General features: G+C 37.1%; 2 protein-coding genes across 3 annotated transcripts; both read right to left on the reverse strand.

Moving 5' to 3' along the window:
• Positions 1-102: 102 nt before the first annotated feature.
• LOC104237484 (ribosome biogenesis protein BRX1 homolog 1-like) lies at positions 103-6,803 on the reverse strand. 2 transcript variants are annotated; one of them, XR_011404602.1, is made up of 3 exons: positions 6,665-6,803; positions 1,009-1,119; positions 103-873 (listed from the first exon to the last, which is right to left on the reverse strand). XR_011404602.1 is itself a non-coding variant. In XM_009791669.2 (3 exons), exons 1-3 carry the CDS (start codon positions 1,211-1,213, stop codon positions 742-744), a joined length of 258 nt encoding a protein of 85 aa, XP_009789971.1. In that variant the 5' UTR covers positions 1,214-1,272; the 3' UTR covers positions 103-741. The 2 variants fall into 2 exon arrangements, 1 of the variants encoding a protein (XP_009789971.1); XM_009791669.2 differs by lacking the exon at positions 6,665-6,803 and adding an exon at positions 1,199-1,272.
• A 4,696-nt stretch (positions 6,804-11,499) lies between these two features.
• LOC138883418 (uncharacterized) lies at positions 11,500-12,206 on the reverse strand. The gene is made up of 2 exons (XM_070164103.1): positions 12,042-12,206; positions 11,500-11,778 (listed from the first exon to the last, which is right to left on the reverse strand). Exons 1-2 carry the CDS (start codon positions 12,204-12,206, stop codon positions 11,500-11,502), a joined length of 444 nt encoding a protein of 147 aa, XP_070020204.1.
• Between the last annotated feature and the right edge of the window lie 11,909 nt (positions 12,207-24,115).

The following is a 24,115-nucleotide window of genomic DNA, read 5'->3' on the forward strand; positions in this document are numbered from 1 at the left end:
TAGAGTATGGCAAATCACTAAGAGACAACGTAAAGATTTTTACACTATTTATATATGTTAACATGTTATATATAACTGAAGTTTCAGATAACTAATCAACAGTTATTAGAAGCACGATTATCTGTAATTATCTCTTGTGAAACCTGGTAGCGCAAGTACTTCTTTACTCTGTCATGTAAAACACTATTTTGAGTACTTGAACAGAAGACTATACAGAGCCCCATACAAAAGAAATGTTTAAGCCAGTAATTGATATGGTATCACCCCCAATTCAAATGACTATTACTAGAATTCTAGTTTTTGTTGGAAAAGGAAGCAAAGCTGGTACAGTTCATCCTTCTATAATTCAACGTTGAGTCTACTTTTTTTGATAAGAATGATTTAGTGACAAGGATTCAACTCAAAGCAGAACTTTGATTATCCATCTGATAAACTACATGCCATATATTGTGCATTGGAAAGGCAAATAACCATCTAATCCATGGAAGTTGTCATGTCTCGATGCAAAGAGAAATGATAATAGAAAACTGCAGAATGAAATTAAGGGCATTTTTACACCGTGTAACGCTTTCCCACTGCAAAATAAAACAATCTGAAGATGGTTTAAAAGGATAGCAAACATAAGTTCTATTAGAACAAAACTGCAGCATCTTGGCGATGCTCTCATTTCCCAATGCGTCCAGTGATTAAAAAATAAACAACGGCAAAACCAAAAAGTTGCTACGTTTGGCCAATGATTCATCATTCCTTCCACATATCAGCAAACTCATCGACTTCTAGAGGATTTGACAACTGGTGCATTTTTCTCCTAGTCTTGGCTTTGACTTTCTTAGCATATTTCCCGGCCTTCTGTTTTTTCTCTAAAGATCGGATCTGGAAGCACATTAAGAGCGGAGAACATTTAGTATCTGCTCCTAATAAGCCAGTTCTTCTCCAATGCCTTGTAGACAAATAAGACAATCTACGTTTTAGCGAGCAAAACAATAAGGACCGGAGGATAAATGTTACCTGATTTGGTGAAACGTAAAATGGATTCTCGTAGAGGGTGGGGCCACCAAAGCTACCACCAAAGCTACCACCAAATATCTTAATTGGGTTCAAGCAGAATCTTGGACCAACCTATCCACATAAAGACATGAATTAAATATCAAACATCACAGACCTCACAATTTGAGCTGGCGAGAGTTTCATAGCAAACCTCAACAAGGGTCATCTTTTCCAGTGTTGAAGTTTGGCAAAATGCCAAAGTCCCACATCGGTTGGGAGTTGAGTTTGGGGGGATTTTCCCCCTATAAAAGAAGATCTAATGTTTAGGATTTAAACACACCTCTCATTTGCCTTCTCATCTGTTTAAGGCATTTGTATCTTCTCTCTTTAGTATTATTTCACTTGTATTTTTGGAGTGGAATAAAATATTGGTTGTGTCCGAGGAGTAGGCAAAATTAGCCGAACCTCGTAAATTCTGGTGTTTCCTTTATTGTTGTTTTATTGTCTTATTTATTATTTGGTGGCTGTCATAATTTTTGGTATAGTAGTTGTGACTTATTCACACTATATACATTTGGCTTCCGCAACAATTGGTATCAGAGCCAAGGTACTGTCTAAGTATGCTCTGTGGTTGCAGCATAGTCTGATCTTCCACATCAGAAAAGATTTATCTTGGTAACTGAGTCAAGGTTCTGTCTGAGTATGCTCTGTGGTTGCAGCTTAGTCTGATCTTCTACATCAGAAAGGAAATAATCTTGATTTGTGTCGTCAGCTATTAAATAATATTTGTGTCAAATATGGGAGACAATAAACAAGAAGAATCTACATCAAGTGTCAACAACACGTCATCATTGGCATCTTCGCTTATGACAAGAATTGTGTCAAATGCGAAATTTGCGGTAGAAATATTTGACGGGTCCGGACATTTTGGGATGTGGCAAGGCGAGGTTCTAGATGTCCTTTTTCAACAAGGGCTAGATCTGGCCATTGAAGAAAAGAAACCAGATGTTATTGGAGAAGAAGATTGGAGAATTATCAACCGTGTTGCTTGCGGTACCATTCGATCCTACCTTGCTAGAGAGCAGAAATATCCATACACAAAGGAAACTTCTGCAAGTAAATTATGGAAAGCACTAGAGGATAAATTTTTGAAGAAAAACAGTCAAAATAAATTGTACATGAAGAAGAGACTGTTTCACTTCACCTATGTTCCTGGTACCACGATGAATGAACATATCACCAGTTTCAATAAGTTGGTCACAGATTTGCAAAATATGGATACAACTTATGATGATGGTGACTTGGCCTTGATGTTGTTGGCGTCACTTCCTGATGAGTACGAGCACCTTGAAACTACTCTACTCCATGGAAATGACGAAGTTTCTCTCAGAGAAGTTTGTTCGGCTTTGTACAGCTATGAACAAAGAAAGCGAGAAAAACAGAAGGGCGGAGAAGGAGAAGCACTATTTGTGAGGGGTCGTCCTCAAAATCAAACGAGGACAAAGAAGGGAAGATCCAAGTCAAGATCCAGACCCAAGCAAAGATGAATGTGCCTTTTGTCGAGAAAAAGGGCACTGGAAGAAAGACTGTCCGAAGTTGAAGAATAAGGCCAAATATAATAATGGAAAGGCCATTATGGATTCAAATGTAGCTGATTGTGATGATTCAGACTTCTCATTAGTTACAACAGAGTCATCAACATCATCAGACATATGGTTGATGGACTCGGCTTGTAGCTATCATATGTGTCCCAACAGGGACTGGTTCGTGGAATTTCAAGAAGGAGAATATGGAGTCATCCACACAGCGGATAACAGCCCTCTTACCTCATATGGCATTGGTTCAATACGATTAAGGAACCATGATGGAATGATCAGAACATTAACAGATGTTCGATATGTACCAGATTTGAAGAAGAATCTCATCTCTGTGGGAGCCCTTGAATCAAAAGGGTTCAAAATCATTGCAGAAAATGGAGTGATGAGAGTATGCTCCGGTGCACTAGTGGTAATGAAGGCTAATCGGAAGAATAATAATATGTACCGCTATCGTGGCAGTACAGTTATTGGGACAGCGACAGTGACATCCAGTGACGACAAAGAGGCAGAAGCAACCAAGCTATGGCACATGCGCTTGGGACATGCTGGAGGAAAATCCTTGAAAACTCTATCAGATCAAGGATTGTTAAAAGGAGTCAAGGCTTGCAACTTGGAGTTTTGTGAGCATTGTGTTAAAGGGAAACAGACAAGGGTTAAATTTGGTACAACGATCCATAATACTAAAGGCATTTTGGATTATGTACACTCTGATGTTTGGGGTCCTTCCAAAACACCTTCATTGGGTGGGAAGCACTATTTTGTAACCTTTGTTGATGATTTTTCCCGAAGAGTATGGGTGTATACAATGAAGAGCAAAGATGAAGTGTTGGGAATTTTTCTCAAATGGAAGACGATGGTGGAGAATCAAACAGGCAAGAGGATCAAGTGTATTCGCACAGACAATGGAGGTGAATACAAAAATGATCATTTCAATAAGGTCTGTGAAAATGATGGCATCGTCCGACACTTCACTGTTAGACATACACCACAACAGAATGGAGTGGCAGAACGTATGAACCGGACCTTGCTGGAGAAGGTACGGTGTATGTTGTCCAATGCTGGCTTGGGCAAAGAATTTTGGGCTGAGGCAGTTACGTATGCATGCCACCTCATTAATCGCTTACCATCTGTTGCTATTGATGGCAAGACACCATTTGAAAAATGGTATGGAAAGTCTGTTGTAGATTATGACTCTTTGCACGTGTTTGGCTCAACTGCATATTATCATGTGACAGAGTCAAAATTGGATCCAAGGGCAAAGAAGGCTATTTTTATGGGAATTACTTCTGGAGTCAAAGGATATCGCTTATGGTGTCCTATGACAAAGAAAGTAATATTCAGCAGGGATGTTACCTTTGATGAATCTGCTATGGTAAATAAGGTAACAGAAGATACCAAACAAAATGAAGGTGCTTCTAAGCAGGTGGAGTTTGAGGGAAAATTTATTTTTCCTACACAAGAAGCAGAGGAGGAAACAAATGAAGATTACCCTCTGGAAGGAGAGCCAGTAGAGGAGATTCCAACTCAGGAACCTCAACAACAACTTGAATCAATAGCAACCAGCAGGCCAAAAAGAACAATAACGAAACCTGTTCGTCTCATAGAGACGGTTGCTTGTGCAACCTCAATTGTAGCTGATGATGTTCCTACTACTTATAAAGACGCTGTCCAAAGTTCAGAAGAAGATAAGTGGAGGATTTCCATGAATGATGAAATACAGTCCCTTCATCAGAATCATACATGGAGATTGGCCAATCTCCCGAAGGGAAAGAAAGCAATTGGGTGCAAATGGGTATTTGCAAAGAAGGAAGGATTTCCTAACCAAGTAGATGTTCGCTACAAAGCAAGATTGGTGGCCAAAGGATATGCTCAAAAGGAGGGAATTGATTACAATGAAGTGTTTTCTCCAGTTGTAAAACATTCCTCCATTAGAATTATGTTGGCTTTGGTAGCACAATTGGATTTGGAACTAGTTCAGATGGATGTAAAAACTGCGTTTTTACATGGAAACTTGGAGGAGGAAATCTACATGACTCAGCCAGAAGGATTCAAAGTTGCTGGAAAAGAAAATATGGTATGCAAACTTGAAAAATCGTTGTACGGATTGAAACAATCTTCTAGACAATGGTACAAGCGATTTGACGAGTTTATGTTGCGGCAAGGGTACAAGAGAAGCAAATACGATCATTGTGTGTATTTGCACAAGCTTAAAGATGGTTCCTTTGTATATCTTCTCCTATATGTTGATGATATGTTGATAGCTTCCAAGAATTTGGAAGAAATTGATAAGTTGAAGATTCAACTGAAGAAGGAGTTCGAGATGAAGGATTTGGGTGAGGCAAAGAAAATTCTTGGCATGGAGATAATTAGAGATAGACGTTCAAAGAAACTCTGTTTATCTCAAAAGGAATATTTGAAGAGAGTACTTCAACGTTTTGGCATAGATGACAAGACTAAGCCAGTTAGTACTCCACTTGCTTCCCATTTTAAGCTAAGTACTACTATGTCGCCAATGGATGAAGCTGAACGAGAGTATATGTCAAAGGTACCATACGCAAATGTTGTTGGTAGCTTGATGTATGCAATGGTTTGCACAAGGCCTGACATTTCACAAGCTGTTGGAGTTATTAGCAGATATATGCACAATCCAGGGAAGGAGCATTGGCAAGCTGTGAAGTGGATTCTACGGTATATTCATAATACTGTAGATGTCGGGTTAGTTTTTGAGCAGGAAGACAATCAGTCTGTAGTTGGATATTGTGACTCAGATTTTGCGGGTGATCTGGACAAACGAAGATCAACTACTGGTTATGTGTTTACTTTTGCAAAGGCACCAGTTAGTTGGAAGTCTACTTTGCAGTCAACAGTTGCTTTGTCTACAACAGAGGCAGAGTACATGGCTATTACAGAGGCTGTGAAGGAGGCAATTTGGCTTCAAGGATTGCTAAAGGAGCTTGGTGTTGAACAAAAAGGTATCACAATTTTTTGTGATAGTCAAAGTGCTATTCAATTAGCGAAGAACCAAGTTTATCATGCAAGGACGAAGCATATTGATGTTCGGTATCATTTCGTACGAGAAATCATAGAAGAAGGAGGAGTCACAGTGAAGAAAATTCATACTACGGAGAATCCTGCTGATATGCTAACTAAGGTGGTGACTGCGATCAAGTTTCAACATTGTTTGGATTTGATCAACATTGTTGAACACTGAAGATTGAAGATGAAGACACAACCAAAATTTGTTATTGAGAGAGAATTGAAAATGTGGAATTTTGCCAAGGTGGAGATTTGTTGAAGTTTGGCAAAATGCCAAAGTCCCACATCGGTTGGGAGTTGAGTTTTGGGGGGATTTTCCCCCTATAAAAGAAGGCCTAATGTTTAGGATTTAAACACACCTCTCATTTGCCTTCTCATCTGTTTAAGGCATTTGTATCTTCTCTCTTTAGTATTATTTCACTTGTATTTTTGGAGTGAAATAAAATATTGGTTGTGTCCGAGGAGTAGGCAAAATTAGCCGAACCTCGTAAATTCTGGTGTTTCCTTTATTGTTGTTTTATTGTCTTATTTATTATTTGGTGACTGTCATAATTTTTGGTATAGTAGTTGTGACTTATTCACACTATATACATTTGGCTTCCGCAACATCCAGGTCCCACTGTCTATTTTTTGGGTTCCAGTATGAGTACAAGATATCTGTTCCAAAATTTAAGATGTCATATGAAATAAGTTAAGAATACATGGTATACGGATAAAGAAGAACCCTTCTCATCGGGAAAAAAAAGAGGAGCGAAACCTAGAAATGACACACTGCTTTGAAGTGAATGCTGGTGGACATCTTCTTCCAGATCAGACAAAGAAATAGATTTAACCACTTGAAAATTTAACATCCAAAAAAAAAATAACACAGACACACGCACTCACTTCCACAAACTATGCTTCAGTCTAATCATATGTGTTATGGAATATGCTTCAAAAGAAAAAGTGGGCCGAAAGTTTTCCGATGAAGGTCCGCCATGGGAATGTGCAGGCTTTGATAAGAATAGTTGTGAACGGAGGTAAAGGAAACTACTTTCACTGACCTGAGCTCCAAATAGGAGAGAAAATCGCGGCGGAGGGTTTAGACGAGCAACGGCGCGCGGTAGTGGCAGTGGAAAGCAAAGGCGGACTGCTTTGAAGTTGCACCAGTAATATATCCCAAACTTTACCTGATACAAAAATAGTTACTTGGTATATGCACCAAACATACTATTATCGAGAAAATATTTCTAATATGCATAAAATTTAAATTAGATTTTAAAACTGCATAAAATATTCTTAAGTTTAGAGCAGAGTGACTGAAACTTTAAAAAGTAATTTTGCGCTCAACTATCTCAAACTCGTACACTATGAAAGGTGAAATTGATTAATTAATTTCATAAACGTGTCTACTTTTTATTTCTTGTTAGACTCTATCAAATACATTAGTTTTGCATTAATACGGTTTATTTGTATCAAATTAGAAAAGTAAAAGATCAAACAAGTCGGACTTGATCAATTCCCGTCAGCTCCACTGGGCTAATTATTGAATTACAACTGCTGGGAATTCCTTTTTATTTGTTTATTATTATTTCTTCTCTTTCTCACCGAAACTTTGACCTAATCTAAACACAAAGTCAAAGTGCAAATATGAAGTTCTCCTGTTTGCAATAAACAATTATTTTTGGGACCAAAAAAGAGCAGCTCATTTTCGAATTGACTTGTTTGCTTTTGTATGTATCCACCTAGACCAGATGCGCGTAAATCGTACCTGACGTTAAAGGGTCGGAGCTGCATCTTTCAACTACACTAATACCCCTTTATATGCAGAAAATTACGTTAATACCTTTCTAACGCATCAGTGGCTGCCGGCGATAAAGCGTCAGAACTTATCGAAAATTTAATGCAATGCAAATTTTGATGAAGCTCGTAGATTAGATTAAGAAGACGATGAACAAGAAGGTTCTAAAATAAAGAACACATTGGAGAGTATGTGAGCTGAAAATGATTGTATATTCACTCTATAAAAAACTGAATACAAGAAAATATGTCCTACTTATATACAATGTGTTTGACAGCTGGACTAATCATTCTCTACTAACTATCTAACCACTAACCATATAATTAGTTATAACTAACCTTCAGCTAACTACACTAACTCACGTGACTGTCATGTGTCACTCTTCTCCTCAATACTCCCCCTCAAGCTAGGTGGTGCAGACAAGTTGAGCACTCCTAGCTTGCTCATCAAGTACTCATGTTGTGATCTTCCAAGTGCCTTTGTGAACAAATCTGCTTCTTGGTCTTTAGACATCACATACTTGGTCTTGACAATCCCTTGTTGAATCCTCTCTCTGATGAAATGTAGGTTTATCTCTATGTGCTTTGTACGCTCGTGAAATATGGGGTTTGCAGCAATTTGAATCGTTGCTTTGTTGTCACAGTGCAACTCCACTGGCAGCTCAACTTCAGCACCCAACTCTTTGCAAAGTCCTGTCAACCATGATATTTCTGCAACTACTGCTGACATGCTCTTGTACTCTGCCTCTACAGAGCTTCTTGAGATTGTGCATTATTTCTTGGATTTCCACACACTAAAGAATTTCCCAATTTCATCACATATCTAGTTACTGATCTCCTGGAGACAGGGCATGATACCCAATCAGCATCACAAAATGCTGTCAATTTAGGGGATTGTTTGGAACTCATCAGCAACCCCAAGCCCGGTGCTCTTTTAATATATCTCACAACCCTTATAGCAGCCTCCATGTGAGATTTCTTTGGATAATGCATGAACTGGCTTAACACATGGACTGCATAGCATATATCTAGCCTAGTCATAGTAAGGTACAACAATTTTCCCACCAATCTCTGATATGGCCCTGAGTCTACCAGCTTCTCATCTTCTTTCGAGTTCAAGTGTTGATCAAATTCCACAGTAGTGAACCTTTGGTTGCATTCCTTTGGTGTAGTCACAGGTTTTGAGCCTGCTAATCCAAGGTCAGTGATTAGCTCTATTGCAAAACTTTCTTTGGTTCATCATTTCTTCCTTGGACCTTGCTAGCTCAATCCCAAGGAAGAACTTCAACTCTCCTAGGTCCTTGATCCTGAAATTACTCTGCAGCATGGTCTTTGCCTCAGAAATCAATGCTTGATCATTCTCAATTATGAGGAGATCATCTACATACACCAGGATTATGACTAATTTTGTTCCTTGCTTCTTTGTGAACAAGGAATAGTCAAAGTGACTCTGTACAAAACCAGAATTCAGCAATGCCTTAGTTAATTTGAGGTTCCATTGTCTTGAAGCCTGTTTTAACCCATATAGAGATTTGTGCAGCCTATATACCTTCTCCCCCTAGCTGGGAAATCCCTGGGGTGGACACATATAAACTTCTTCAGTGAGGTCCCCTTGGAGAAATGCATTATAAACGTCCATTTGATGCAAATTCCAGTTGTTGGCTGCAGCTAAAGCTATAACTACCCTAACTATCACCATCTTGACTACAGGGGAGAAAGTTTCCTGATAGTCTAGGCCGTCTATTTGATTGTAACCTTTAGCTACTAGTCGTGCCTTATATCTTTCGACCTCACCATTGGCCTTATACTTTATCTTGAACACCCACTTGCATCTAATAGGAGTCTTCCCTGCTGGCAAATATACCAGAGTTCATGTCTTGGTGTCCTTAAGTGCAGTCAACTCCTACTGCATAGCATCAAGCCATTTGGGGTCTGATGCAGCCTCCTCATAATTCAAAGGCTCTCTAATGCTGGTGATTTTGGACAAATAGGACTGATATTTGATTGAGAAGCCTGCATGGGTCAAATAGTCATGCATTGGGTATTTGCAAGGCTACTGCCCTTCTGGCCTTGTCAAGGAACAATTGCAGACATAATCTTGTAGCCACACAGGCTCCTTAGTAGTCCTAGCTGACTTCCTAAATGGGGGACCCACAGGAACAAGTGTATCTTGGTCTGGAATATGTGGATGCTGAGCTGGAGTGTCTTCAGAGAATAAAGGAAGTGGTGATGAAGATTGTGTATCAGCAGTGTGGTTGTCTATAGCAAGTGGCATTGTTGAAGGGGATGCACCATTATTTTGTGTTTTGATCTGCACAGGAATAACATCAGTAGTGGCTGGATATTGCAGTACACCATTAGGGAAAAGCTGCAACTTTCCTTCCTTAAGTAGTTGAAATGGAAAGATATTCTCCATAAATTTGACATCCTTGCTTACAAAGAAAGAGTTAGTTAAAATATTATACAGTTTGTATCTTTTCTGGGACAATGAATATCCCATCAACACAGCTCCAACAGATCTGGCTGCAAACTTATTCTTTTCTCCTACAACCTTAACAAAGCATAGACACCCTATGGTTCTCAAGTGTTGTAAAGATGGCACTCTTCCATACAACATTTCAAAAGATGATTTTCCTGACAATACTGATAGAAGCAACCTGTTTATGACATAAATGGTTGCCTCTACACATTAACCCCAAAATTTGAGAGGCAAATAACCTTGCAATCTAATGGCCCTGGCCACTTCCAGTAAGTGTCTTTGTTTTCTCTCCACCACCCCATTTTGTTGTGGGGTGTGAACACATGAACTTTGGTGAATCATTCCATAAGATTGAAATAAGTTGTGCCATTCAGAATTGAAAAACTCAGATCCATTGTCACTTCTTATTACTTTCACAGTCACAACAAATTGAGTCTTTACTAAGGCTAAAAACTGTCTCAAACATACAACCACATCACTCTTGAGCCTTAGTAAGTAAATCCATGTCATTCTACTACAATCATCTACTATAGTAAGGAAAAATCTATGTCCACTATGAGTTTGTACTCTATATGGACCCCAAACATCTACATGAATCAATTGAAATGGCTTATCTAATCTACTTGTACTCATAGGGAAGGGCAATCTGCCTTGTCTAGCCAAAGGACAGATTGTGCATTCCTTTATTTCATCATTATTAGCCTTGAACTTCATGTTTGGAATTTGTTTCACTACTCTATCTGGAGCATGTCCAAGTCTTCCATGCCACACCTTTAAGTCCTCCTCCTGCACAGTAGATTTCTGAAGATGTACATTTGCAGCCTTGGCTTCAAGTTTCTGATGCTGCAAGTTGTACAAACCTTCTAATTCCTTACCAGTCCCCTTCACCTTCCCACTGTGAAGGTCCTGCATTATCCAGAAGTCAGGATAAAAGGATATAAAACATCTTAAGTCCCTTGTAAGCTTGGACACAGACAAGAGGTTATATTTAAAATTTGGAACATACAGAACATTCTTAACAATACTGTTTTCACCAATTCTACTCTCTCCAGTACATTCAACATCAAGTAAAGTTCCATCAGGTAAATATACCTTTGTGCATTGCCTAGGATATTTGTGTTTATCTTGTCAAGTAGATCTCTAGTGTGAACCATGTGGTTGGTTGCACTAGAGTCTACTATCCAATTCTCATCTTTAACCTTTTCATTTATAACAAAGGTCTTAGATGTACCTGCAAAGCTTGCATTTTCACCTGTCCCTGCATTGATCATATTACTCTTGAGTAAACATGATTGGCCTTCCTCCTTGTGCTACATTTGCAGCAGATGTGTTGATCACTTGTTGTGCCTCCTGTGTATTTGCATTGGTCACCTACTTTGTCATTGATTGTTGTTCCTCATGTATGCTTGCATTGGCCATAGGTCTTTGAGGAAAGCCTGTTGTCTTCTTCCTCATTTTGAAATCAGCTGGATATCCATGCAGCTTGAAGCAAGTGTCTCTTGTATGTCCTTTATAGTTGCAGTAATCACAGAATAGATTTCCTCTTCTGGGCTTATAATTGTTCCCTGAATTCATGCATTTGTTGGTGAATAGTGTTGTCCCATCGCCAATGTCTACAGACTAAGAGAACTTTCCCAAAGCTCTTTGGCTTTCTTCAGAGACTATCATAGAATATGCTTTGTTAACTGTAAGAACAGGGCTCATGATCAATATCTGACTTCTAGGTTGGCTATATGTTTCATTTAACCCCATAAGAAACTGCAACAGCCTCTGATACTCAAAATGTTCAAAATAGCTCTTAGATTCTGGGCAGTCACACCCAAGGCAGGGCATCAAGGCATCATATTCCTCCCAGAGGTCTGTCAATTTGGAGAAATATGCAGAAACTGAGGAAATTCCCTACGATAAAGTTGCAATTTCTTTGTGTAGGAAGAAAATGCGAGATCCATCAACCTTATCATACTTATCTTTCAGATCAGTCCAGACTTTGTGTGTGCTAGATTTGTAGAAAATTCTACTAAGTAATTATGTGCTCACAGCATTCATAATCCATGATAAAACTATTGCATTACACTTCTCCCAAAGCTCATGCAAGGATTGATCAAACTTATCCTTAGTACACCGTCCATCAACAAATCCTAGCTTACTCTTACCAATTAGACCTTTTTCATAGATCTACTCCACAATGCATAGTTTTCAGATCCAGTTAGTTGAATAGAGATCAAGGAACTACCTAGAGTATCACAAGGCTGTAAATACAATGGGTGATAATGATCTATGCTCATTGCTGTACTTGTTCCAATTGAAGTTTCTTCTCCATTCGCCATTGCTAATAGATTCAGCTGATTCAAGGAATTATAGATTCGCATCGCAAATAAAAAAGAGCAGAAGCTAGGTTAACTAATTGAGGAAAAACTCGAACAATCAGCAACAAAATGATTCTGCAGAAAGCAGAAGATATCCACCACAACAATCGTGTATTTAGCCCCTGGGCTCTAATACCATGATGAAGCTCGTAGATTAGATCAATTGGAGCTAAGAAGAAGATGAACAAGAAGGTTCTAGAATGAAGAACACATTGGAGAGCATGTAAGCTGAAAATGATTGTATATTCACTCTATAAAAACTGAATACAAGGAAATATGTCCTACTGTTGCTCCTAAACGCACACGTAAGTATACGTGGTCGTACAAGTAATAAAATGATAAGTCGAGTGTCGAACCCACAGAGACTTATATCAACTACTCACTAAACAACAATATTGTTATTCCGTAAAGCTAAGTTCAAGTTCAAGAGTTTAATTATGCTAACTACAATTCTAAGTAATAACTAAATTATCAAGCAGTAGAATGATTGTTATGTATTCAATAGAGACAACTATTTCAGGGTTATGATCTATTCATCAATCCTATTGTATTCTAATTAACTCTCCATTTCATATAATTCACTCATGGTTGCTAATTAATCAATAAACTCATAGCCTTCTCCCGAAGTACTATTCACTTATTCGCAATAGATTAACGCCTATATTCATATGAAATTAATCTATTAAGAACGCATTAAGATCACGATATTTAATTAAGAACGGTGACTAGGTATATTCCTATCCTAACCACAAATCCGCCCCACCTAAGGGTTAAGATCATGCTCTCTTCAATTCTTATCTAATCTAAACACGACTTTTCCAAGCATAGCATAGATAGTAAATAGAACCTAACTGCTGGCCAGACAATTAAGCAATTAAACACAAAATTGAAGAAACAACCATATATTGATGAATTATAATCAAGGTCAAGCTAATATCAAACAACAATATTCATGGCTAAATCACAACCCCAGAACAATGGGTGTTTAGCCACTCATGATGTAATAAAACAATTGCATCAGTTTTGAATAACTAAAAATAGTAGAAAAGATGAAGTAATCCGAGATGTTCTTGTGTGTATTTTTGCTCCAAAGTGCGTCTCCCCACGCTAAGCTCTGTCAAAAGTCCTCAAAATAACGTTTTTATATGTATTTATACCAAGTAGGGTCTGGCCCAGACTAAACATCTTCTCCTGCGCGAAATAGGACTCTGGCTCTGTGAAATTTGTACAGCCGCGCCGCACCATGCGACGCGCTAATGGAAATTATCAGCAGCCTCAACTTTTCACATCAGGCAGCATTTTACACTGCTGCACCGCGCCTTGCGGCGTCCTATGTGGTGCGGCAGTGTAATTTTCTCAGAGTGAACTTATTTCGTCCTCTTTTAACATCCCGACTTGGTACACGACCTCCGAACACGATCCCGGCTTATTGTCTTGGGCTTTTACTCAGACTTCAAAGCTCCAAATCACTTGAATTCATTCCATAACGCCTACATAGATCGGAATCACTCCTACAAGGCATAAAACACATATTTAGTGCAAAACACTAGCGATTAAAGCTCAAACTCAATTAAAATGCAGTAAATTAGAGTGCAATAAGCGACTAAAATACACAATTATAGCCTATCATCAACACCCCACACTTAAACCATTGCTCGTCCTCGAGCAATCAAACTACACTTTATATAGACACAACCTTTTTAAGCAATTCTCCTAACTCATCATACCAAGAATATTTAAAATAGACTAAGCACAAGAGTGTAACATCTTCACCTCAAGATTTGACTCACAAGTACCACACATTATTCACAACTTACTCACTTACTCTACATAGAGGTCAATGACACTACCTTTCCTTCATGAATCAAGTGACCTCACACAATAAAAGAGAGTAGTTCCACACAATAAAATTTAAGAACAATTAGGAACTCAAGATAGAAAGAATTCACTCACTCTCAGAAATAACATTCATATGCCACAAAAGATGCACCATAGGCTTGCCCGTAGTGTACTACTCTACTAATCAAGCCTATTCAGTTTAGGATCAGGTATGACTTTATTTGGTTGTAATGTAGGCTGCGGGACGGGTATGATACATTTAGATATAAGAGTGACTATACCTCCCTAAGCACTTTAATACATACAACGTTGAAAACCCTATACTTATGTCAAACCATAACTCCACCTTCACATCAATGTACATTAACTCCATACTTCTTTAAGCACAATTACATCAACAGTCACCACTATCAGCAATACAACTAATTTTTTTTTCTTTTCCAATTCAAGTGGCTCTTACTTTTTCAAAACAGTGCACCTTTCTCCTTATTACATTAGTTCCACTCAAAAGCTAACCCAACCACCCCACACTTTAACTTTTACAAAGTTCATAACAATTCAAGTGCTCATGAGAGGTGAAAATGTTCAAATAGATGGTTAATTCAAACAACTGGGTAAGGCTTGTAATGTGGTTGCCAAAGAAACAAGATTACAGGCTCAAAGGGGTTAACTATGATACATAGCAATTAGGCGGGTAAAGTATATGTATGGCTCAAAAAAGAAATGCCTATATCACTTCCAAGATTGAACAACACTACTATTTCGCTTTGCAAACACACGGGGCAAGTTCTAGACATCAAATGTAATGCACAGAATAACACGAAACCTTACACACACATGGCACATAACTCACTCAGGATTGAACTCATCAAGACACTCTAGTCAAAGAAGTTAAGCAAAGTTAAGATCATACAATTTAAGGTACTTATACAAGAGTCAAAAATTGAGCCTAAGCGTCACCACTAAAGTACTCACTATTCCCAAGGATGAAAAGGTTAAAAGAGATTGCTTCAATTCAAAACATAGCACAAGACTTCCTATTTCTAAAAAATAAAAATAACTAACTATACCCGGTTCAAACAAAACCCTTGAAAAAGAACCGCGACACAAAGAAAAATCAAGGGAAAATTGCTACACTACCTACAAAGAAAATCTTTTTCTTCTTTTTCTTTAGACTTAAATCCCTCAAGAAAACTGTCTAGGAGATCCATCGTCGGGAAAAGTCCAATTTTTTTATTTTTTTTTCTTCGATTTCTTTCCCAGCAAATAAATGCTACAACTTCCTACTATCATCTAGAGAATTCTCCCACCCCACACTTATATTATGCATAGTCCTCGATGCATGATCATAAAGAAATATTAAAACAAGGGTGAGAAATACCCCCTGAGACTCTCTCAGACCTAGCTCGGACATGATCTTCAATATTAAGGGCTGAGATGACCCCACACTTAAGATCAAACATGCTCTTCAACTTCAACTTTGGGTACTCAGACTTCTCCTACTCTGCAAAATAAAAACAACACAAAACTTTACACTAAAAAAAAATTAATCAATAGATAAAAGATATACAGGTTGGGTTGCCTCCCAACAAGCGCCTTATTTATAGTCGTGGCACGACTCTGCTATTCTGCTCAGGCTGGGCGCTTTCTCTTTTTCTTTCTCCCATGAAATCTAGCCTTTTTGCACGCTCTCGGAAGGTCTCCTCTTTCATCTCTGGTTCTTTTCTCAATCATCTTAACACGCTCAGCTGGAAATACCACCTCCTTTAACTCAGTTGTCCCATCTAGATCACTATAATTTACATAAGGACTCTGCTTTATCCCCTTCGATTCTACCACAGTAATCATGCACAAGTTCTCATAATGCTTAGGAAGCTTAAGTGCCTTGTACACATTAAAAGTGACCTCCTCATCGTCAACTCTCATTTTTAACTTCCCTGCTCTCACATCAATAATTGCTCCACCAGTAGCTAAGAATAGTTGCCCCAAAATAATGGGCACTTCCATATCTGCCTCGTAATCAAGAACAATAAAATTAGCAGGAAGAATAAACTTTCCCACTCGAACTAACACATCCTCAATAATTCCTTCGGGCATGACTAGTGACCTAGCTGCTAGCTGTAAAGTGATTGTAGTAGGTCTAAGCGCCCCCAGTCCGAGTTGCTTGATCAAAGAGGATGACATCAAATTTATACTGGCCCCTAAATTACACAAGGCTCTACCAACTTCTTGTTTTCCAAGAGACAAAGGAATTGTGAAACTCCCAGGATCCTTCAACGTAGGAGGAAGTTCACTCTGAACTCTGGCACTACACTCTTCAGTAAGTGCAACTGTTTCGAACTCTGCATGTCTTTGTTTGTTTGCCACAATATCTCTGAGATACCTTGCATACTTAGGCACTTCCTGCAAAATTTCCACCAAAGGCAGATTCACACTCACTTGGCTCAAAATATCTAGGAATTTCTTATACTTAGCATCATCTTTTTGCTTCTACAGTCTTTGTGGAAACGGAGGTGGTGGCCTAGTCTCAATTACTGGCTTGGGTCCTTTATCATGTTTCTCATTCCCCTCAACTGGCTTGGGGGCTAATTCTCCTTCAGGATGATCTGTATTCTTCTTTTTCTTTGGAACTTCTTCTAGTGCTCTTCCATTTCTCAAGGTAACCACGTTGACTTAAGCTTTAGGATTGGGCTCGGTATCAGTTGGAAGAGCTCCAGCTGGTCTAGTGTTTTGAGCACTGGCAAGCTATCCTATTTGACGCTCCAAATTTCTCACTGTTGTGGCGAGGGCTTGCTGTTCAGCCATCACTTTCTTAGAGAGGGCTTGCTGTTCATCCATCACTTTTTTCAACATGTCTTCAAGGTAATTTGTAGGACTCACTTGTTGTTCAACCTGAGGTGGTCTATATTGCTGTTGAGGTACTTGAGGCTTATATTGATTCTGAGGAACTTGGTTTCCACCCCAAGAGAAGTTTGGGTGGTCCTCCAGTTGGGATTGTAAGTGTCCCCATACTGATTTGTTTGGCCTCGATTTGCATTACCCACAAAATATACAGACTCTGGATTTGCTGGGCATATATTGTTCATGTGACCCTCTCCACATACTTCACAAAATATTTGAACTTGTTGTACCTGTTACTTGTTGATACTCAAGTTCATCTGGTTTACTTGATTGGTCAGTGTAGCAATCTGCGCTGATAATGCTGAGACGACATCTAACTCAAGAACCCCTGCAGACTTTTGCACTGTGTGTCTGCCCATCTCTGCTTGCCAATCCGGATTGCTCTTGGAGAATTTATTCAATAATGCATATATCTCGTCAAAGCTTTTCTCCAACACTTGACCCCCAGCTGCAGCATCTACCACGATCTTTGTTTCAGAATGTAGCCCTTCTATGAAAGTGTGAGCTAACACTTCATTCGTCTGATTTTGATGATGACAGTCTCTGAGTAGCCCCTTGAACCTTTCCCAAGCTGAGTATAAAGATTCCCCCGCTTTCTGTTTGAAGGCAACTATCTCACTTCTGATCTTTGTAGTTTTGCCCGAAGGGAAGAACCTTGCCAGAAATTTTCTCGCCAAATCATTCCATGTTGTAATTGAATTAGCTGGTTCTGCCTTTAGCCACCGCTTAGCCTCGCCCAATAGAGAGAATGGAAAAAGTGTGAGCCTCACATAATCTGGAGTGACCCCGTTAGTGATGTAAGTATCACTAATCTCCAAGAAGTTCAGAATATGCTGCTTTGGATCCTCGTGTGGAAGACCCATAAATTGCCCGTTTGCATGAAGCAGCTGGATCATGCTCTGTTTCAGTTCTAAGTGCCCAGTGATCCTGGGCTTCACTATACTGGAGGTGACATTAGCAACGCTGGGCATCGCCACCTCCTGAACAGCCATGGGTTGCTCCTCTGCCATGTCCACAGGAAATTGAACAAGTGCCTGAATATTATTCGTGTCCCTTGCTTCCCTCAACCTCCTGTGAAATGTTCTCTCAGGTTCAGGATCAAAGCCTTGAAGTCGGTCTTGGCTTCTAACCCTACGCATTCAATCAAAGTTCCTGAGATCCGAGCAACAATAAAGTAACGTTAGACTCGATGAAATAAACAATTAAAGCAAAAATTAGCAAGTAGCTAATATTCAAGTCCCCGGCAATGGCGCCAAAAACTTATTGCTCCCAAACGCACACGCAAGTATACGTGGTCGTACAAGTAATAAAATGATAAGTCGAGTGTTGAACCCACAGAGACTTATATCAACTACTCACTAAACAACAATATTGTTATTCCATCAAGCTAAGTTCGAGTTCAAGAGTTTAATTATGCTAACTACAATTCTAGGTAATAACTAAATTATCAAGAAGTAGAATGATTGTTATGTATTCAATAGAGACAACTATTCTAGGGTTGTGATCGATTCACCAATCCTATTGTGTTCTAATTAACTCTCCCTTTCATATAATTCACTCATGGTTGCTAATTAATCAATAAATTCTCTCATAGCCTTCTCCCGAAGTACTACTCACCTATTCTCAATAGATTAATGCCTATATTCCTATGAAATTAATCTATTAAGAACACATTAAGATCACGATATTTAATTAAGCACGGTGACTAGGTATATTCCTATCCTAACCACAAATCCGCTCCCCCTAAGGGTTAAGATCATGCTCTCTTCAATTCTTCTCTAATCTAAACACGGCTTTCCCAAGCATAGCATAGATAGTAAATAGAACCTAACTGCTGGCCAGACAATTAAGCAATTAAACACAAAATTGAAGAAACAACCATATATTGGTGAATTATAATCAAGGTCAAGCTAATATCAAACAACAATATTCATGGCTAAATCACAACCCCAGAACAATGGGTGTTTAGCCACTCATGATGTAATAAAACAATTGCATCAGTTTTGAATAACTAAAAATAGTAGAAAAGATGAAGAAATCTGAGATGTTCTTGTGTGTATTTTTGCTCCAAAGTGCGTCTCCCCATGCTAAGCTCTGTCAAAAGTCCTCAAAATAACGTTTTTATATGTATTTATACCAAGTAGGGTCTGGACCAGACTAAACACCTTCTCCTGCGCGAAATAGGACTCTGGCTCTGTGAAATTTGTACAACCGCGCCGCACCATGCGCCGTGCCATGCGGCACACTAATGGAAATTATCAGCAGCCTCAACTTTTCGCATCAGACAGCATTTTACACTGTTGCGCCGCGCCTTGCGGCATCCTATGCGGCGCGGCAGTGTAATTTTCTCAGAGTGAACTTATTTCGTCCTCTTTTAACATCCCGACTTGGTACACTACCTCCGAACACGATCCCGGCTTAATGTCCTGGGCTTTACTCAGACTTCAAAGCTCCAAATCACTTGAATTCATTCCATAACGCCTACATAGATCGGAATCACTCCTACAAGGCATAAAACACATATTTAGTGCAAAACACTAGCGATTAAAGCTCAAACTCAATTAAAGTGCAGTAAATTAGAGTACAATAAGCGACTAAAATACACAATTATAGCCTATCACCTACTTATATACAATGTGTATGACAGTTGGACTAATCATTCTCCACTAACTATCTAACCACTAACCACATAATTAGTTATAACTAACCTTCAGCTAACTACACTAACTCACGTGACTATCATGTGTCACTCTTCTCCTCAATATCCCCAATTTATGACCTACTATATTGTTCGTTATATAAATAGGTAAATGCTTTTTTCCATTATAAATAGTAATAGTAATGGCCGGATCATTATAGGTATAACGATAGATAACCATAATCAAGTTATTACTTAGTTTTTTCCTACTGAAATAGATTTATTATTCTACTACATTTTATTTAAGAATACGAGAATAACTTAGTGCTTGTTCAGATATCTTGATTAAACTCTTAATTAATTTTTGCCGTCAGAATAATATTTTTACTAATTTAAATATATATTTACATATTATATACACGTTACACGTTTTTTATTTAACTAGAATTAGTGTACGTGCGTTGCACGTGTATTATGCGTTATGCACAAAAGAACACATTTTAATAGGTAGAATAAGAAAGAATTAAGTATAAAGGTAATTGATGATGCAACAAACATTTAAATGGTAAGCTGCCAAAATAGTGTATATGAAATTGAATAAGAACGAATTAAGTTTAATAGCAATTGATGATGCAAAAAAGTTATGTAGATATTAAATTGAGTATTACAATGAAGCTTGGATGTAGTGATGTTACTGGACCCATTAGCTGGACTATTGCTTATCCTCTGTCATTTGTCGAAGAATGTTGATGTGCGCTAGGAAGAATGTTGCTTTAATTGTTACTGATAAGAGGAAGGCACCTCTAGAGGAAGGCACCTCTAATATAAAATGGTATTGTCGACGCATTCAGCGAAACAGTTCAGAATCTATAAAATAAATATAATATATAGTTATAATATATGTAAAATTCATATATAATATGTATACTTAATTTGTGTATAGTTGAGGAGATTTCATAAAAAAGAAAATATTAACATATTATTATAGTCTTTCTATCAACTCTGAAATTTATAATTAAACATAATAATTACGAAGAAATATTTAACATTTTAAACTAAAACTTCTAACTTACATCTCGTTGATAAGCACTATTTCCCTTCGTTTCTTTGCATCTTCTCCCATTGAGGGTTTAACATCCACTAAAATTCCAACTATATCTAAAAAGAATATTAAAACAAATATATGTATGTTACTAAAAAATTAATAAGGCGAATAGAAGTAAAATATTATTTATATATTTAGTGAAAGCTTACTGGATGAAATTTAAAGAACTTACCAAAAATTGTTCCATTGTTGCAGTTTGATGCCTCATCGAATGAAATAAAATTATTTGAAAAACCAATGGTCGAAAAGCGATTGTTGCTTTCTTCAACAAAAGTATTCTCCTTAAATCCAATCTCAAGCTCCTTGTGCACTGATTGAAAATTAGGATTAACACTATTAATGCCTCCGTTTATGATGTAACCGATCTTGTTTTGTGTAAATGTTTTTTCCACTTCTCAATATAACCACTAAAAAGTGTAGCGTAAATTTTTGTTCCCTGTAAAAAGTTCCACTTTAAGTTTAATCTGATGGTTAAAACTAATATCAAAAGACATGAAATAAATTACTTATATAAAATAATATTTACCTCTTTATCAACTAATGTCACAATTTTTTCGGGTGCCTTGATTTGTCTTATTGTTGAACTTTGTTACTATTCCACTCCTAAACACTAAGACTCGTATTACCCAACATAAAGAAGATACTCTTACACTATTAATTGGGACACATTGGTCTGACAATTCTTTTTCACTGGCCATTACAGGTGTACCTAAAATAAAGCATGCGTAAGAGTTTTATAAGTTATCAAAGTGACTAAATCCATAATTGATTTTTTTAATGATATAAGGAAGATTATTTACCTGAACGGATGTAATTGGTGAAACCTGAGTGAATCAAGCATGGCAATTGCAAATAACATAATTATAAATCATGTTGTATTAATATTACACAAAATTAAATGAGATAGTCTAATTTTTATTTTTTATTTTTTTAAAACAAGCAACTTGAGGTTGCACAACAATAAGTATTATTAATTATACAACAAAGAAAAAAATTACTAATATTTAAGTAATAAAACTTAGGTCGAATGTCTAATCAATTTCTGCGATGAATTGCAATTATTCAATAACCAGTATTAAATTTGTAAATTACGTGAGAGGTGAAATTAGCCACGTCTAAAACATGAAACAAAAAATTATATAGTAAAAATTTCTTCATGCAACACTAAAGATAAATTCTCGATGCAACATTAACAATTGATGCATGTAAATGTGCTTGCAAAATACGAAGTAGCAAAAGATGTTGATATTAGTAAAAGAAACAAAACCTGCAATCACGATGTTGGAATATGACGAAGTTTGACGATTAAATTGTGACAATATAACTTCTTTTATAGACACAATTTGACACATGAAAGGAATAATATGCTCGTGGAGAATCTAATACAACAAAATTTTCTAGTTTAGATAATTTAACAAATAATGTCATTTGTTGAGGTTAGAACGAAGCACTAATAGTTAAGGAAAAAAAGTTATTAACTTTTTTAGTGTACAAGAAAATTACCAATTATTTACTACTCCAAAAAATAAAGGGAATTTAACCAACTCCAATAGACATACGGTTATTTAATGAAAGTGAACCAAGTGTATCTTTTCATTTTTTTTTTCAAAAAACAACCAAGTAGCGAAAGTTAGGAATTTTATTTATTTATTTATTAACTTTCCTTGTTTAAGAAGCTTGAAGAAAAATTGATTTATTAACTTTCCTTTTGTGAGAAACGTGAAGAAAAGTTATACCAAATAATTAAGGCAAAATTTACTAACAATTAATTCTAGCAAAATATACCAAAATAATACAAAATTAAGTAAATGAATATTTTTAAGTATTAATGAATAACTTAAATTACTATATTGTCCCATGTGAATTGTATATTTTAAAGGGTATAAAAGGCGAATGACATTTCGCTAATGGCCTTCGTGCTTTTAATATAATATAGATGACTACTTTCCTGGAGTTTCCTTTCCACCTTTCTCTACTTGAAAAGCCAATAAGCTTGTCTGGATTAATGTTGTATCGGAAGTCGTGATCACATAGCCGCTTTCGCTCGTCGTGTTGTTACGACAGCATGTTACCGGGAGTGAAGTAAACTGCGCTCCTAATGTAGTAGTCATTCGCACCATTCCACGTTTGATTCTTTCTATCAGGAATATTGATGGCTCTGCGAGGGGGCAAAGCTACCAAGGTGATTTCCCATGACGAATTACCCGCTTCAAAGCTTTGTCTCATTAGACACAAGAAAGAGTTCAGGCATTATTGAAAAATGAGACTACAATAATGTATTCATTCACAAACAAAGAAAATATAGTAGGATTAGTAACAAGTTGAACAAGCTGTATTACTATTGTATTGGTTTAAATTTGACGACTTGATAATTGTAAATAAATTAGATCGAGGACGGGGTCGACTACGGCATTACAACGAGGAGTCGTCCTCACAAGGATTATTGCCGAGGACGAGCAACTGGAGTAAAGAAGTAACGGTAGGATACGCATAGAAATGGACGCAAGGAATATTCATTTGGATATTCCTTATATTGTACTTTTTAGGATTTCTTGAGAATATCTCTTATAAATAGGAAGAGATAGAAAACAAAAAAAGAACTTTACTTCATGATAAATCACTTTGTAAAGAGTTGACAAAGAGGAATACTTGACTCAACATATATTATTCACCCTCTGGTTGCTAGATCCGAGGATTCTCTATCCATCTTCACTTCCCATTATTCCACGTTGTTGTCAGGTGGAAGAATCATCCAAGTCACATAATATTTGAGTGATAAATTACCTCTTATTATATTTATTGTCATTGTCTACATATTTAGTGCATGTTCTTATTATTATAGTATTCATTGATAATCATTGAGTTCATATCTGATATTCACTACCCTTAGACATTACCCGTGCGGTTAATATCCTTCAATATTAGATTTAGAATTTATTATATTTATCCTCTGCTTTATCATTAATTAGTTTAACAAAAAGTTCAATACTTTTTGGTCAAGCAATTAAAATTTTAAATTAATACAAAATCAAAATAGAATACTCATGTGTTAATTAGATTATCAATTTTTTCCATTAAACTACAATAGTAATTAATTGTGTATGATATATCCCACTAACTTATAGAAGGAAAAGAGCTTTTGTTTACTCATTTACTTTTTTTATTCTGCCAAAACAAAACATTTTGTTTCCTGTAGATTCACTATGCACCATAGTTCGTGCAACATACGAAATTACTTTAACATATTTGGTTAAAAAATAAATGACAGGTATTTCATTTCGAATCATACAAATACTTTCACAGTTTCACTTAATAAAATATGAAAAACAAATGAAATACAGGAGAAAAAGAAAATAGAATGAATAGTACTTATATTTTCTGGGGAGT

This window comes from Nicotiana sylvestris, chromosome 12, assembly GCF_000393655.2.
Source record: "Nicotiana sylvestris chromosome 12, ASM39365v2, whole genome shotgun sequence".
Lineage (NCBI taxonomy): Eukaryota > Viridiplantae > Streptophyta > Magnoliopsida > Solanales > Solanaceae > Nicotiana > Nicotiana sylvestris.

Excerpts from the sequence above, each read along its gene's own strand:
- LOC138883418 (XM_070164103.1), bottom strand. The coding sequence starts at position 12,206 with ATGGCGAATGGAGAAGAAACTTCAATTGGAACAAGTACAGCAATGAGC. Across the intron at positions 11,779-12,041 it reads GGAGTAGATCTATGAAAAAG|GGAATTTCCTCAGTTTCTGC; the intron begins GTCTAATTGGTA and ends ACTTTATCGTAG.
- LOC104237484 (XM_009791669.2), bottom strand. Across the intron at positions 874-1,008 it reads TTTACGTTTCACCAAATCAG|ATCCGATCTTTAGAGAAAAA; the intron begins GTAACATTTATC and ends ATGTGCTTCCAG.